Source organism: Triturus cristatus, chromosome 8 (assembly GCF_964204655.1).
Source record: "Triturus cristatus chromosome 8, aTriCri1.1, whole genome shotgun sequence".
Taxonomy (NCBI): Eukaryota; Metazoa; Chordata; class Amphibia; order Caudata; family Salamandridae; genus Triturus; species Triturus cristatus.
In genome coordinates, this window is record NC_140591.1 from 741,405,247 (window position 1) to 741,422,494 (window position 17,248).

Consider the following 17,248-nt stretch of genomic DNA (forward strand, 5'->3'; position numbering starts at 1 on the left):
GTAACACATGATGTGTATGTATGAAATGCATAGGGTATTCAGAGTTCCATTAAGGAGCATAAGAATTGTAAAGATTGAAACCACAGAATAGTAATTGATTTTGCAGTTGTGCGTGAATCAAGTAGGAAATAAACTAATCTTCCACATAGAGTGTATAGTCACAAGGCTTGATTTACTCATTTTACTAATAGAGAGGATTTTTGATGAATTTATGCTTAAGGTACTCACCTCTTCTACGGTTTACTTTCAGGAATAATAAATCAGCCAGTACCCATTTAGTGTATAACCCATATGTTTCCCAGAGCTAAACTACACAGACTTCTCCAAAGACAAATAATACAATACTCTGTCACACAGTTAGAGATTGTCGCTTTGAACGATTCCATGCATAATGCATGCACATTTTCTTGATGGGGCTTAGCTTCCACCCCTCTTCCAGCAATGGCTGGTAAGAGAGAGGTGGTGCATCTCAACTAATAATGTATAAGATCTTCTGTGACCTACCGCTCCATAGAAGATTGCAAGGTGAAGCAGAGATTGTCTATGGTGCATGCCATGGCCACATCTGGAGGAGGTGTTGGAGCAGCACCAGTGCAGAGACAGGGCTTCAGGAAGTTAGGGGATCACTGGCTGTGCACTCTGTGACTGAATTTGCATATGCCTGTGTTGGAGTTTGTAGTCGAGCAGAGATCTGCTGCTTCTGTCTCACACACTGAGAGCAAACCCCATAAAGTGCTTACTGGGCTTGCCATGGCCTGATCAGAAAGTGAAACTGTGTTGGAGGTGGCCATATTTATTGCTTATTACCACCAGATGTATTCTATATAATAATGGAAAGATGAAGGCTGTCGCTATAGTGGCTGATCTTTGCCATTCCCATTCACTGACATATTGTAAGTGCTCTCGCACCTATTACACCTTTATCCCATTCCTTCTTTAATGCTTATTTTGGAGATCCTAACCCACAATACACTACGAGCCTTATTTCAAGTACGGCGGTACTGGGACCGCCATACTCACAGTGGTGGACTGACCACCACCACCCTGGCGGTCCGACTAGAGCATTATGAGTGTAGTGCTATGACACCGCCGTCTCTGCTGGGATCCAGTATGCTGCTGTGGTGGCGGTCTCACAAGGGGCTGAATATGCTGGAGGTGCCAATGCTGGCACCGCAGATGTATTACAACCTGCATGTCCATCGCTCTTTTAACGGCAAGTACCCTGCCATGAAAAGGGTGGAGGACATTAGGACCCCTGCTGAATTTGGCATGTTGGTGCGTGCAGGGGGGGCACATGTAGTGCCCACCTGTAATATCACTTTCGTTCCTGCACAGTTTGGCATGTATGACATGGTGCATGCCACACCTTGCAGGAACATACTGCAGGGACTCTCCGGGCAGCGGTACGCTGTGTAGGCTCTCCTATGAGCCTAACAGACCCACCATCATGAGACAGCCACTGCACCGCACACCCGCCCATCCTGGATTAAAGTCATAATCTGGTAGGCGGGTTCACCATGGGCCTTGCAGTTCCTGGGACTCCTGTGGTGGCAGTCCTAGTAGAAGACAGCTAGACTCGTAATAGGGCCCTAAGACTTGGACCGGACCCTGGCTGCAGGTGCACATTTGTTAAGATGAAGACCGTCAATAGGATTATTTTTTGGGGGAAACATTTATTACCTTGATGATAGCAAAAAAAGGCTTATTTTTTCTACTGTCCAGACACATCACTTAATTTGGCTAAATTCAGGACTTTGTGGGTGGAGACTAAAATATAGCGTTCAGCCGTCTATTAGAGAGATCAGACACTATTGACAAATACAGTAGCAATTACAGAGGCCTTTTACAGAACAATATGGTGGCCATGGACTCTTAGATACGTCGCACATCCTCAAAGAATGGGCAATAACTTGGATTCAACCTTGATACCAACCCCTGCGTCGAAGTACACATTTTCAGGAAACCAAGATTGCATGGTGGGAACTGTTCCTATGAAAGAAACTCAAAGCCTTACTAACAGAACTACACTGTAAAACAACAGCCCAACTGTACTCCTCTTGCACCTGGATGAAGACAATGCCCTATTCTACATTCTTCAGGGAGGGAAGTCATTCCGTCAAGAGCAGAGACCTGAGAGAAACAACAAAACCATCCCATCATGAGTAAGGCTCTCACCCAAAGTTCGCTCTAAGCATATGTTATGTATCGGCTCCTCCGTGAGTCCTACCCTCTTCAACCTTTATATCCGCCCCTTAGCTGAGATAGTATGAACTTTTGGGTTGACTATAGTTTTGTATGCGGACGACACCAAATTTATCTTGTCTATCTTTTCGTAACATGGCACCAACTGTTACCAACTCGTCCCTTGTTTAAAGGAGGTAACCAACTGGATGGCCAGCTGCTGCCTCAAGCTAAACTGGGGCAAAACTGAGCTTATGCTCTTCGGTAACAATCTGTTGAATCAGGTATCACTCCCCTGGCCGAAGTGCCTAGGGAATTTACCTGTCCCCAAAAATTGTAAAATGCTAAAGCGGCAATAATGGGCTTGATAATATGCCGCAGAGAATTCCAATAGAAGCCCATGTTGACACCAGAAAATGGGCTTCTATGGGATTTCTCTAGGGCATATTATCAAGCCCATTATTGCCGTTTCTTGGTAATATGCCCCCTCGATGTTTGGCTGGATGACTAGCTGCAGTCTCAGGTCAACAAACTGGCAGCATACTATAATGGAATACAAGATTGCTGAGTAAATTGTTAGACTTTTTTCCCCTTTGCTCTTCCTTTCCCGAAGACTCATTGTACAGGCCCTGAATATCTTCTGATTGGATTACAGGAACTCTCTATACCTTGGCTCCCCTCACTATGTAAAAAGGTTACAGGTCATTCAAAATGCGACAGCGCCTCCTTTTTAGGTCGAGCCTAGACAGCATTTGCACTGTCTGGAAGATCTGTTGTATGTTCTTTGTGGGCTCTGGAGTATTGTCGCAGGACTTGTCTGCTTCTGCTTTCTACTCTCTGCTTAGGGACTTTTTATTTTTTCCACTGCATCCCTCCCAGGCTCTTACTTGGGTTACTTTTTTTCTCAGCTCATGGGAAATAGCAATTTGGGGGCATATTATCAAGCCAGGCGATAAAATTATCGCCGCTTTAGCGGCAGAAAACTGCCGCTAAAACGGCGATAATGGGCTTGATAATATGCCCTATGGAATTCCAATTGAAGCCCATGTTAGAAGTGAAGGGCTTCTAACATGGGCTTCAATTGGAATTCCATAGAGCATATTATCAAGCTCATTAGCCTGTCTTGATAATATGCCCCTTGGTTTCTTTCAGTTTCTGTGTGCAGCGCTGCTGAGTGCAGTGGGCTCAGTGTGCTGCTATTTTTGCTGTGGAGATCCTGTGACATGTTTTCCCCGGACGAAGCGAGCATGACCTAATGCCCCCGGGGCACCAGTAGGGACCCACTCCAGTGCTTTCAGCTTAGTTGTAACCTTCTTTCAGACTCTTGTATGTGCGTCAGGCATGTTGGAATTTTGTGAGCGACGCCCTTTACTCGCAAGGAAGTCCAGACAGGGACTTTATGTTCATACAATTTATCAGGCAACAAAAACAATCAACAAATGGATATGTATAGATGCTATATCGTTTCTAAAATATGCTTACTTTGAAAAGTGTCCCTGCATAACGTTATGATTTTTTTTTCAATTGCCAACAGTGAAAATATTCTTTCAAAATATTGTTATATTGTTTTAGAGAGGAGAAAGTTAGCATCCGCGTGCACTTTCAAATTGAAATGTATTGTGGGTTGGGCAGAGACGCTGTATTGTAATGTGGCCGCTATATGAACATGCTCCTCTGCTTCTTTTTAGGGCGTGAGACACTTTCAGTTTCCAAGTGGAACCTTGTGTGTGCTTCTCACTGTCCTGACTCCCGTTAGGGATTGGTTTACGATTGCTTTGCTGTGTGCCTTCTGCCTAATCTATGCTTCCTTGCTGAACTATATGCTATTTGTGGATGTTTATTCCCCAGAACAGACGTTTAAGCTGCTGAGTTCGAGAATCTGACTGCAGAGCAGACCACGGCCCCTACATATACTGTGGAGGTGAAAAAGACTGCTATGCATCCTGTGCTAGGATTGGAGTTGGGAGGGGAAATGATTTGACTTGAATAAGTTTCCACTTACATAGGGGCATATTATCAAGAAACGGCGTTAAAATTATCGCCGCTTTAGCGGCAGAAAACTGCCGCTAAAGCGGCGATAATGGGCTTGATAATATGCCCTTGAGAATTCCCATAGAAGCCATGTCAACATGGGCTTCTATTGGAATTCTCTGTGGCATATTATCAAGCCCATTATCGCCGCTTTAGCACCAGTTTTCTGCCGCTAAAGCGGCGATAATTTTAACGCCGTGCTTGATAATATGCCCCACTGTGTCCCATTTGTGTTGACAAATAACTCAATGTGCCATTGCACGTTATGCATTTGCGTTGTGCCTCTCATTTATGAGTTAGTCTTAATGGGGCCTAGAATTTAATGAAAAACTGTTGCATACAATATGCAGGAACAGACTAGAGCAAAGGGTCTGTAGCATTGTTTTGTAATAGGGAGAATATGTAAGCTTCATGGCATAGTAACTGATTTTTATTTCTCAGATGCTAATTAGTTATTTATCATTGGTTACCCACTAACAGTATCTTTTTAAAAAAAAAAACAATGTTAAGGTAAAGACTTACTGACGTTGCTTCGTGGTCCTTAGCAGTGTATCTAGCTGATATAGTTAACACCCATGTTTTCAAAGTAGGGCTCTGTTGGTTACACCTTTCTGCCATTAGTAATTATTTGTATAGATCTAGTGGTTAGCAACCACAAATACAAATGCAGATAAACAGGATAAAAGAATGAGATGCATTTTGTGATGGTTGCAATTTGTTATTGCCACATAGCAAAACTACTTCAGATGAAAGCAGGAACATGAAACAAAAACTTCATCAAAGTTAAGATCAGCACAGTTAAAGAACTCAAATTACTTTGTGTTTTTTTTAACACCCAAAGACACAGATCCGGAGCTTAGCTCCTACCTATTTGTTTTTTTATCACTAAAATGACAAAGCTATACACACAGTCGACACCACACATTTCCAATCCACACCACATAATTCGACAGCAAAAAAACATAATTCAACTCAACAAAACAATTACACAACACACCACATACATCCAATCCACACCACAGAATTCCACATCATGCCATATAATTCAACAGCACACCTCATAATTAATCTCCACTACATATCACTCCACAAAACAAAATATAATTCCACATAATTACACTCCATATCACACAATCCCACTCCATATAATTCTACTACATTCAACACTAAATTATTACTATCTTCGTAATTCTACAGCACACAATGCCACATAGTAACACTACACAAATCCACTCCACACCACACAATTCTACGCCACACAATTCCAAAACTAACTAATCCAATTCAATCCACATAATTCCATTACGCACCACTTACACATTCTCCATAAAACATAATAAAAGACATTGCCATTTACAATGCCAATAGCTCTACATCCGAAAAATGATAGCAAGACCTATTGCATTTCGAATGCTTGTTAATGATCCGAGTCACCAGTCAGCAAGAAGGGCACTGGCCCACCTTCATTGGCTCCCCTTTGAGCAGAAGGTGTAGCGTAAAGTCCTCTACATCGCTCATAGGGCCTACTGTAAAAAAGAACTCCAATTACTTACGTGTTCTCATCAAACCTTTTAACCCTGGAAGGTCGTTAAGATCAACCATTGCAATTTTTGCTACAGTACCAAAATTCTGCGGAACAAGATGGGATGGTCGTTCTTTTAAACACCTGCCTCTTAAATTGTGGAATTCTGTGCTGGCCAAATTACACCTAATAGGCTCAGAACGAATCTTCAGAGAATTCTTGAAGACTTGGCTGTTTGTTAATTAATGCCCCCTCAGATTCCATATGGGGTCCGGTTTTAGGGTTATGCTGATTGGTGTAAACGCTGGGAAGCCTTCAGGTAGCCATGCACTTTATTATCCCATAGGTTAGATTTGATTATTGGGAACAATAGATGTGCCGACAGACACCTAAAGGTGTCTGGAGCAGATACCTAAAAAGAGACCACTACTGGGTGCTTCCACCTTGTACACAGAAAGTTGTGTTCCATGTTTGAGAGTGCCATACTGTGATCTTGGCTCATGTGTGTCATTGTTATAAGCAGGTGTTTCTAGGGATTGGCCTTGTTTAATTGATCTGGCTTTATAATTTACTGGAAACATTATCCTAAATTCACAGCCGCCTGCCATTTTTTATGTTATTATCATAATGTGAGCCATTTGGATGATGGTGCTAATAGGCCTTAACCGCCTAATATATATTTTATATGTTTTTGTTTATATCACTTTTTTTAAGGCTCTACACAGCACTGCTTGTTTGCTGCACAGCGCCTCAACCAAAATGGAGAGTTATGCAGAAACAGATCACATAGCGTTTTTATGCTACAAAAAGGATTCCAGTGTCATGTGGCAATGTGCTATCACTTCCTTAACTTTGGGGGCTCAGGGAGTATTCCTTAGCGCCTGCTTGGTTGTATCTGGAGCCGTAACTGTCTTTGCTATGTGCGGCTATAAAGTTCCTTCACTCTCATCTTCGATGAAGATGAGGGTGTAGGAACATTATACCCAGACTTAGCGCCCACGCCATTTTTTACCGATACCATGAGCCCCTTATAAGAGAGGGATACCCGGGTGCACCCTGTAGTGTTCTACCCAGTCTGGGTACCTGCAAAGAATTACGCCACCCACTGGGCTTAAAATTACAGGTCTTTATTCATCTGCAAGTAATTGCAAACTCAACATTCTAAAACAGACTTTTGTGCATTCCGCTCTAACACATATCTCACAGTTATTCGGAGTCCATCTGAAAAGGTTCCATCATTTCTAATTCACAAGACACTACATCTCTGAAATATTTATATAGATAGCTATATACACTTAACTCTCTTCTTGGCGCTTTAATTGTTCAACCTGATCTTGCTCTGGGAAACTGGGAGGTGTCATCAACGATGTCCGGGATCTGTGTCAATGGTGTAGAAGCAACAGCAGTTACTGCTGTTTCAGTCCCAGTCTCTCTTTCAACTATTAGACTTCATGAACGATTATTCAAGTGCCTGAAATGAGAAGAGTCTCTGGTAATCAACTTCTCAGGGCAGGGGGCAGTCAAAATATTTCCCTTAGTGGGGAAAGGAGTATCGGATGCATTTGCCGTATTAGTACTGGATCTCCTTTCTTAAAGACAATGTTTTTCACATGTCGTCTTTTGTCAGCATAAGCTTTCATATTTTGTTTGTTAAGCAAGTCCTTCTCTTGAGTTGTTGTCTCATATTTCTTTCTCTGATTGGTCCAATAAGGTAACTTAGTGTTCATTGCTCCCCCGAATATCAAAGTCGCAGGAATATTATCCGTGGTCAAGTGGGGTGTTGAACCATAAGCTCTCAAGGTAGAATGTAACACAGTTTTCAAATTGAGCTTCTCAAGAGTAGCACACTGCACTGCTTTCCTTAGCGTACTCATAAAACGCTCAGCAAGTCCGTTGGTCTGTGGCCACAGAGGTGTGCTCTTTTGAGGTTTCATTTTCAAGTGTTCCAGAAAATTGCGTAAATCTCTACTATTAAAATGTGGGTCATTGTCAGACTTCACCATGACTTGAAGAACCCCATGTCAAAAAGATGCTGTCTAATCTTTCAATGACTCAATCTTGAGTAGTAGATGAAATATCTTCATTTAATGGAAATTGTGAGTATTCATCCATAATCAACAAAAAATTATGCCCATTGTCGAGTGGACCAAAAAAGTCAAAGGCTATTCTCTCTCATGCATGCTTCAGGAGTTCTGACATGTTCAAGGTGTGGTGAGTAATTTTTGTAGAAAGGCAGTTGCATAGATGACAGGACTTCTTTAATTCCTTTTCAACCCGGTCATCAAGGTAAGAAAACCTCTCTGAGAGCTCATTGTGTGGCAATGATTCCAGAATGTCCTTCATGGGCCACTTGAATTATTTCCTGTTTAGACTCTCTGAAATTTGGATTCTTGACTCAAGTATTATAACTTGTTCCTGAGTTATGGACAGTTCATCCTTGACATTTTTGCATTTTTGATATTCACCATCACTAGTGAGAGGTCGAGTGTGCTGGTTCCAGGACTGATGTGTAATTATATCCTTTAACTTCAACTGTCACTACCATGGCTCATGACAGTGATGATCTGGGTTAATGAAATGGCAGCTGGGGAAACATCCTTTATGACAAATGCATTACAATGCATGCCATTACCCCACATTTTGTACCCCGCCTATCTTTTAAAATGCAGGGATTTACACTGCCATCTTTACAATGCATTCCCCAAAGTAACCCTCCGGTGGAGTTGGAATAGTAAATTGTGTTGTAATGGGGAATGCATTGTAATGGATTGTGTTGTAAAGCCCTGCGTTGTACTAGATTTTGCGGAGTAAAAAATGTGGGGTAATGGCATGCGTTGTAAACATGTGCAGAGTAAAGTGTCCTATTTGGCAGCAGGTGTATTTGATTTCACAAAAACATTGATAATGCCACGTCTGGTGGCTCAGTGGACTAATGCATCCACTGCAGGGGCCTGTAATGAAACCCATGGTCACAGGCTCAAATACCGGTGGGTCCACTCAGACATTCATCCTTCTGAGGTTGATAAAATGAGTACCGTTGGGTAACAATAAACATCTGTTATTCAGTGCCAAGACACCTACAGGTGAATGTGTGCTTTACAAATACATGCTATGTTATATAGGCCTCAGCCATCTTAGATAGAGTACCGAGACCTTGTAAAGGCACTCTGGAAAAATAATCAGCAGGGTTCTGATCCTTCACTGTATGAGGCACAATGGTGTAATTATACTCTTGTATCAGTGATCCACATTGTTCAATGCGAGGAGTCATTTTGGCCTTTGAATTTCCAAATATAGTCAGTAAAGCTTGATGATCAGTAACTATCGGAAAAGGTTTTCAGTACAGGAATACATGTAAATGTTCACAAGCCCATACCACAGCTAAGCTTTCTTTTTCAGGTTGTGAGTAAGCACATTCTGTTTGGGACAAACTTCTACTTGCATATTCCACAAAATGCCTTCTGGCATTCGAGTGTCAGCTGCGCTGTGCCTGTGCCTTAACTGGGCTGGGCTAGCATCAACAACAACATCTGTATGGAGCTTCGGATTGAAGCATGCCAATTCGGCAGCATTCACAATGGCTTTTTTACTTTTCTTTAAACGTTTCTCACATTCATGTGACCAATAGAACATTCTTTTTTTTCAAGTCTCTCAATGGAGCACTTACAGTGGCAAATATTGTTTGTATCTGGAACAGCAACTGGCCACAACAAGAAATAAATGGACCATAGATACATCTTGTGGGGAATCAGCATTTTAATCTGGTGTCATACCCCCATCAGAAAAGATATGTATGACCAAAGGAATTAGTCTTATGGAATTCACACTTGTCTACATCCAAAGTCAAACCTCCTTCAGCAAAAAAACGACATGATTTATTGTGTTCTTTTTTGCATAGCTCCGAAAACCAAAATGTCATTGCTGTAATTGAATGCATTCATGACAGCTGTACGACACGTGAAATGGCTTCTTGAAACAGTTCTGCAGGAGATGGCACACCAAAAATCCAGTCTTTTGCATTGAAACAGACCAATATGTGTAAAAATGCTTATAATGTACCTACAATCTTCTTCAAGTACTATCTGATGATAACCTTTATTTAAATCAAGGCAAGAGAACACCTTTGCCCCATTTAATTGCGTTATAATGTCAGCAATGTGTGGACCTGGAATGTTGTTCTCTTTCCTTTTCCTTGTCAGCCTCTCCTTTTCCGGGACTAGAACTATCGGAGAAACCCGGAGTGTTGGACCAGTAGAACGCTCAATAATATCATGCTTAAGCAACGATTCAAGTGCTTTCTCAACAGCTTCTTGCAAATGAAAAGCAATTTGTCTTTGAGCAACAGGACTGACGTCCTCATTAATATGCAATTTTAGTTTCATAGTCTTAAGTTTCCCCAAACTATGAAATAATGAAGCGAACTGACCTTCTTTGACTGATATTTTCCTTCACAAGAGGCTAGACCAACATGAGCATGCTTCTCAGAGGTAAACATCAACATGGCAGAATCATTTTCTTCACTCTCACTTGATACTGATGCAGAAGAACAGTTTGATGATTTGGATGACAATCACCTAATTCGGTGTTGATTTGTCTTAACTGATGTCCCCGCCTTGTGGGTTTGTATCGAACATTGCTTCTGGAATATTTCAGCGGTCATTTTATTTTTGCGCGGTGATGCACTTGCATTTTTCTTCCACAGCCTTTACAGACCTGTACAAGAGCGAGGCATTTACCTCCATGTGGAAACGATAATCCACATCTAAAACACAACTTCTTTTTACAGGCAGACATCACCTTGTGTCCTTTAGTTGTTTGCTTTGGCTTTCTTTTCACACTCATGACTGATTCATTCCGGGCACCCTGGGCCTAAATGTTGGCAACTTGTCTATTGGCATGCTCTTCAACTCCGACAGCCATTAACACTTGCTTCAGCCTAAGAGTTTTTCTCAACAGTCATCGTCTGAACGAATCTGACAAGCATCCATCTTTAACTCTCAGACTCATAACTTCTTCATCATTAAATTAAATGAACTTACAATGTCTGATGAGTATGTCTAGTCTCGCCCCAAAGTCATCAATTGTTTCGCCAACTTTCTGGTGTTCCTGGTTGAAGATGTATCTTTCATAATCAACATTTGGCAATTGGATTAAACTTGAGATTCAATACTTCTTTAATCTGACGATATGCGACTTCCTTCACTACATCACCAGCATGATTTTTGAGATACTTGGTAATCTTTTTGTTATCAGTCTCTTCAAGTGCATCAATGAAATCATCCTATGTCTGTATCCAAGCAGTCATCTAGCACCAATATTTTGCTTTTTGGTGGTATTGAACGATGGTTTCAGAAAGGTGGTAGCGTTGTATCCAATTCTGGGAATGGCTGACCTTGAGGGTGGATCTCTCTCCATCTCTCTCGATCGTTCATCCTGAATCTATTTGTGTGAACCATCTTGAAGGAACTGGGACGTGCTGGCCTCTGGATCATCCTTGATGACTTTTGTAAAGACAGCTTCAGTCTTTCCCTCCATTGGAATAGCAACGTTTCTCTATTCCTGAGTTATCTCTGACCAGTCCGATTGTCACCCTCTGTTATGTTCCTGTTTCAATCACCTTCGCAGCCCTTAGGTCAGCTTTGCAAGAATCGCCAGCATTGTAATCACAACCCCTGTGCTTTACCTGGATTGCTGCGCCTGGCGCTGAGGTCGTATCAGCTCACTTTACTCAGGTTCTGGTGAGTAAATAGCTGTTTAATTCTTAGGCGTCTCTTTGCATGTTCTTTGTTTTCACCACTTTCTAATTGTAATATTGTCTTGCACCTTGTGATTATCAATAGCTGCTATTTGAAAACCTGGTTGTATCTGCCTCCAGCGTTCACACTCCGGATTACATATCCCTGTATATTGCATAGCAGTGTGGTACCTTCATGTACGATCTGACAAGTAGGTTCTCGGTCATTGATATGAAGATTTCTGTGCAATACTTTCTTAGTTTTTAACTTCTTTACAGCAACTTGAGTTGCACTTTAACTCCACATGCTTTAAACGTCGGTTTCGCTCTTTGACTGCAACACATGTGGCACACATGAGCTGTTTGCTTGGACCACGACAAACTCTCTTTGAGAGCACTGTCGATCCTCCGGTTTCTTATCCCCTAACTCCTCGCCAGTTGTATCATCCTCCCCAGCATGGGTACCCACAAAAGACTACATCACACCGCAGCTTATTATTACACATCTTTATTTGTCTGCATAAACTCAACATTCTAAAACAGCTTTCAGTGCAATTTTTTTTTTTTGGGGGGGGGGTTTAAATAGTGCAAACTCAACCCGAAAGTATCAGAGCGCTTTACATGAGCACAATTTGCCTTACAGATGGACACATTAATTTTGTTAGGTATGGGGAGATTAAGTGATTTGCCCAGGATCACAGGATGTTGATTCTCCCTGCCGAGACTCAAACCTGGTTCCCCAGCTTTGAGTTCAACCTCTCTAGTCATTAGACTACATTATCAGCCCAGCTCTAACACTTACATCACAGTTTTACAGAGTCCATCTGGAGCCAAAAGGGTTCCATCATTTATAATTTGCAAGACATACACACTCTAGGTATTTTCCCTCTTGATTCATTTGAAGCTTGAAATATGTTTGCTGTATTCTTACTCACCAATCATTTATTATCAGGAATGCCATGGTATCTCTTCATAAATATGAATGCTCCTTGAGGCTATTCTTCAGTTGGTCAAGGAACTACAAAACAAAGAGAATATATATTCCTAGGCATGTATGTATTGCTTGTGAGATTGATTAAAACAAGTGAAGGATATTGTTAAGGAAGTAACCATGAATACAAATAAATTACTGACACAGTGCTATTTTAAAGCATTTATAGTGTAGACATTAAAAATTAAAGAGGCCAAAGTTGTTCTCTTTTCTTGCCTTTTTCCCCACAGTAAGTAGTGTTTGCATACAAAAATGTAACTATGGGGAGAAAACAGAGATTAAAATATATTTCATTGCTAAAAATTGTTTTCTATACGGGACACATGCACTTGCAGGACTAAGTAGGAAACGAGAATCTGAGAAATCACACTTTGGGATTGACTTTTCACTAAACATATAAGATAATAAAAAAGTAATTTGTTATTGCCAGTCTATACATGACAGGGCAAAGTGTCAGCTCAATTAAGAAAATGCTGAAAAGCTGTGCAAGTGCTTCAAATGCTAGATCTATAGATCTGGGAAACATAATCATCCAGTTTTAGGATCAGCTTTGAAAATATTTAATCAAAATTTTGGTTTCATCTCTCCTAAAATGATTTATAAAAACATTTGTAAGGGGACTTGGGGACCTGGGGAAAGGTAATGATTTTCTGGGCTGGCAGTATTAATACTGTTAAGATGAACACTCTTCTGTGACTCATATAAATGTTTCAGGCCCCCTCCGATTCGGGTAGATAGCTTCTTCTTGAGGGATACACAAAAGCTCTTTTTGTGGTTCGCGTAGGCATATTTACTAATCTTTCATACAACCCAGGACAGTAAGCAAACATGCTTTGCTGTGCTGCATGAAAGCAAGAGAGAAGAAATGCTCCATCTTTATAAAGATACGGAGCATTCCTGCTCTCTCCTTGCCCAGTTACACTGTGTGCTACTTAGCACCAATGCAGAACTTCTTACATCATAGTGCAAAGGTGCCTGCGTTACAGGCAGAATAATTTTGAGTTAGGCAGAAACACCTTCCAGCACAAAAACAATCTTTAAGTGCATTTTTCTCTTTCTATGGGTGCTGCAGAATGGAGCAGATATGGAAAGAGGAAGTAATGAGGAGAAATACAGATATTTCCCCTCGTTACGCCTCACTGGCGAAAGTGTTATATTTTGATGCATTCCCAGGCGTACTAGCTTTAGCAAATGAATGCACCAACATCCATGGATGAATGCATAGAAATGCCCATGCTCCACCCTTGGAAAGCCTCCCAAGTTGAAATTTTATGTTACGCAGTGCATGTAGCTGTGTTGTGTTGCATTTCTTTTCAAAGCCATGCAAGCCCCCGAAAATCAGACAGTGTGTGGCATTGTCAATTACAAATAAGCCTTTATGTTGCCCTACATTGCCTTATTCTATGAAAGAGTGACACAATGCTTAGTAAATCTAGGCCCTAGTTTTTTCCAAGAGATTCTCACACAAGCTAGGGAGGTGGGTGAAATATGCATGCCAAGTATTTCCCATTACTACGTGTTAGCATTGTTCGAGGTAATTGTGGAATGGTCCCAGGCCAACTGAAAGAAAAACTGGGTGCACCAGGATCATGTGATTGAACGTTGGACCCTGATGGATTAAGTGTGGCAAGATAAAACGTTTATACCCCCCTAGCACTTACTTGAGTACCCCAGTATTCACCACACTGAGATCCTGGGATATTTTGGGTGAAATCCAAGGATAATGTTTCTTACCCCTCATCCTATATGCTTATGCATTTTACCAGGGAGTTTACCCCTGCTGGGGTGGCCTCTGTATTTCAAAATTAGAGGAAAGCAGTGCGTAGAATGATCTCAAATATACTTAGAACTGCCTCTCCCAAAACATTTATACAATGAAAAATGGACTTTCACCTGTCTCAAAGAAACAGCTGCTATATGCACAACTCAGACAATGGGTTACCGATCCCACTAGTCATTAGGCTGCAGCACAAGATGAACCCACCTTTAAAATACTTTTCCCCACACTAATTGGTACTATTGACACCATCTCTAATTTGTATCAAGTGATCATCTCACAGGACACCCCACTACTATGGAAACACAACAAAGTATGAGAACGAATAATGGGCTAACAGATTTCCAGCAAACAATTGGAGAGGCTGGCTAGAGATATACACTGTTCCTCAATGTTGGTGCTGGATAGAAATATCCCCCATAAAGTGTGGTTCCGTTGATATTATACCCCTCGAATGCGTGCCCTCACTGTTGGAGAGTGTGCAGGTCTCACTGTGATTCCCAGCGTTTCTGGTGGGAATGCCAAGTAGTTTGCCCAATTTGGGAGGGGGTAACTAGCTTAGTAAAGAGGTGCTGGGACAACCATTTCGGTTTACCCTGTGGCTTTAGGCTTGAAAGCAAAAAACGTTAAGGCAATGGTGAAGTAGGAGTGGCACATGGCGCTGCAGTGCTTAAGAGCTGAGAAACCCACTATTGCATACAACTATAAGAAACAGGAATCACCACCCATTGCCCAAAGGTTTCACAGAATATATCCTACACTGGTGCTTGACTTATTGGCCAGTAACATGAATGCGACTGAAGTTCGCTTTGAGTCTAAGTGGAAACCAGTGAGTAGGGTGATGAGTTCTTGCCACTCAAATGCTATGCGTCTACCAGGGGCACAACTAGACCTGACTATTGGGGGAAGGGGGCTAACTCTTCAGTCAGTGAGGCGAGACAAACATTTCATGCGATGAAGGTGGACAAATCTTTACAGCCAATATGAGGGGTAAAAGTGCCAAACTGCAGTTTAAATGTAATAGACACACACAATCTTATTATGAGTGACAGGCTAGAGTCAGTATTTATTCCTTGATTCCTCACTTAGGGCCAGATGTATCAAGCACATTTTGTCTTCGCAAATGGCCAATTCCCAGAATCTGATCCATTCCCCTTTGTGAATGTTTGTAAAAACATTTTTTAAGAGCAGGCAATGGTCCCACGGACCACTGCCTGCTCCTAAAAAATGAAAAGAAAACTTTTCATATTTCTTTTTGTAAAGCATCTTGTTTTCCTTTAAGGAAAACCGGCTCCTTCGCAAAAAAAAAAGAGTGCTTTACTTAAAAGCAATCACAGGCATGTTGGTCTGCTGATCTCAGCATGCCACCATCCCTGTGATTGTTCGATTCCTAATGGATCGCATACTGCGACCTACCGCATTAATATTCATGAGGTAGGTCATTTGCGACCCATTAGGAATCGCAGAAAGTCTGCAAAACACTTTCATGCATGCCGTTTTGAGATTTACTAATTGAAAATTGTAAAGATTCGCAATTAGGAAATGGCTAAATTGATTATTGATACATCCCGCCCCTAGACTCAGTTGTTGTTGGTAGGGAGCCAATTTGTTGAGGCCATATTGTTGCTGGGCGGTGTTTGATCCATTTATTGCATATGGATATTTCTATTTGTGTGATGTGTTTATTTTGCTGTGGTTAGATATCATCCATTTTGTGACTTTGAGATATTGTCCAATTGAGAATGAGTCAAAGTCAGATGAGTTTTCATACTTAAGTTTGATTTTTGTGTTATCTGCTCAACAGTAACACTTGAAATTGAAGGTGGAGATTGGGTTCAATATAGAGCTAAGGTAAATGTGAAAGAGGGGATCAAGATGTTTGGTTCATTAGTTGTGAATCAAGGGAGCTGACATGAAGGGTGTAGTGAGAAGATGATTTGTCTAATGGAAAAGATGCAATCGGCTTCATTTATGATCCCTGCACTTTGATGGTGTCAAGTCTCTGTAGAAGCTTGGGACTGAACCGCACTTCTCTCTCCTCAACTTCACTGGCTCCTCCATGGACTCTTCCATCTCACACACCAGCTGTAGCCTCAACACGCTCTCCCCTCCTATACCACCCCATGCAGAATGCTACTGTTATGCAGGCCAACAGAGCACAGATGTTGGTCTACAGCATGGCTTCCTCATCCTGTTTCCACACATTCAGCCCGCTTCGGAAGACTTTCAGATGACTCCCCAAAGAATCCAGATAGAGGGTCACCCACTAACTCATCACCAGTATACTGGACTATGGCAACACATTCTACACCGGAAATTAAACAAACAATGATGGCCAGGGGAACTTGTTATCGCACAATCCTGTGTAGTCAAAAGTAATTTCTAGAACACAGAAGACAGTTTACAATTGCCCACCTCAAATTATGGTTTACCACAATAAAACCACAAATAATTGAACAAAAAACAAGAAGCTCTGAGAGGCACCATAAACCAACTCTAATGTGTTGAAAGCACAAATGCTTGATGTATACACATGAGTCTGGAGGAAATCTTTGAATGTTCAATCTTTTATTTTAGATAAAATGCTGGACAGCTAATACAGCCAACGCATTTCACCCGTTGCAGGCTTCTTCAGGGCATCCAAAAGGAGAAGAGCTCCTCTGGAAAGTGTTTTCAATTTTGAAGTGAATAATGAGAAAAAAGAACTACAAGCTGTGTCTATGAAATATTTATTACGTGGTCAAGGGTTAACATGAGATTTTAAGTAAAAAAGGATCTTATTTCTTACCTTCAATGAAGAACTTGAATGTTGTGCAGCATCAACAACTACTGTTTGGCAAGAGTAAGGCACAAACGGTTGGACAACGAACAATTGAATTCATGGCGACCGAGATGCCGGAACGAAGTACGGGTCCGGTTTAAGATGTGGTTGATGGTCCCACATCATTAACACCGTTTGTGCCTTACGCTTGCCAAACAGTAGTTGTTGGTGCTGCACAACATGGCTCTTTC

General features: G+C 41.5%; 1 protein-coding gene across 2 annotated transcripts in view; it reads right to left on the reverse strand.

The window, feature by feature from the left end:
- LOC146804999 (arylsulfatase H-like) overlaps nt 1-17,248 on the reverse strand; it is a 641,615-nt gene that overhangs the window by 544,025 nt on the left and 80,342 nt on the right. The window contains exon 2 of one of the 2 annotated variants that reach the window (XM_085622143.1): nt 12,404-12,486. The exons of the other annotated variant lie outside the window; for it this stretch is intronic. Within the exon in view, the coding sequence (XP_085478269.1) occupies nt 12,404-12,429 (26 nt within the window). The 5' untranslated portion in view covers nt 12,430-12,486. The remainder of the gene's footprint in view (nt 1-12,403; nt 12,487-17,248) is intronic. 2 annotated transcript variants of the gene reach the window in all.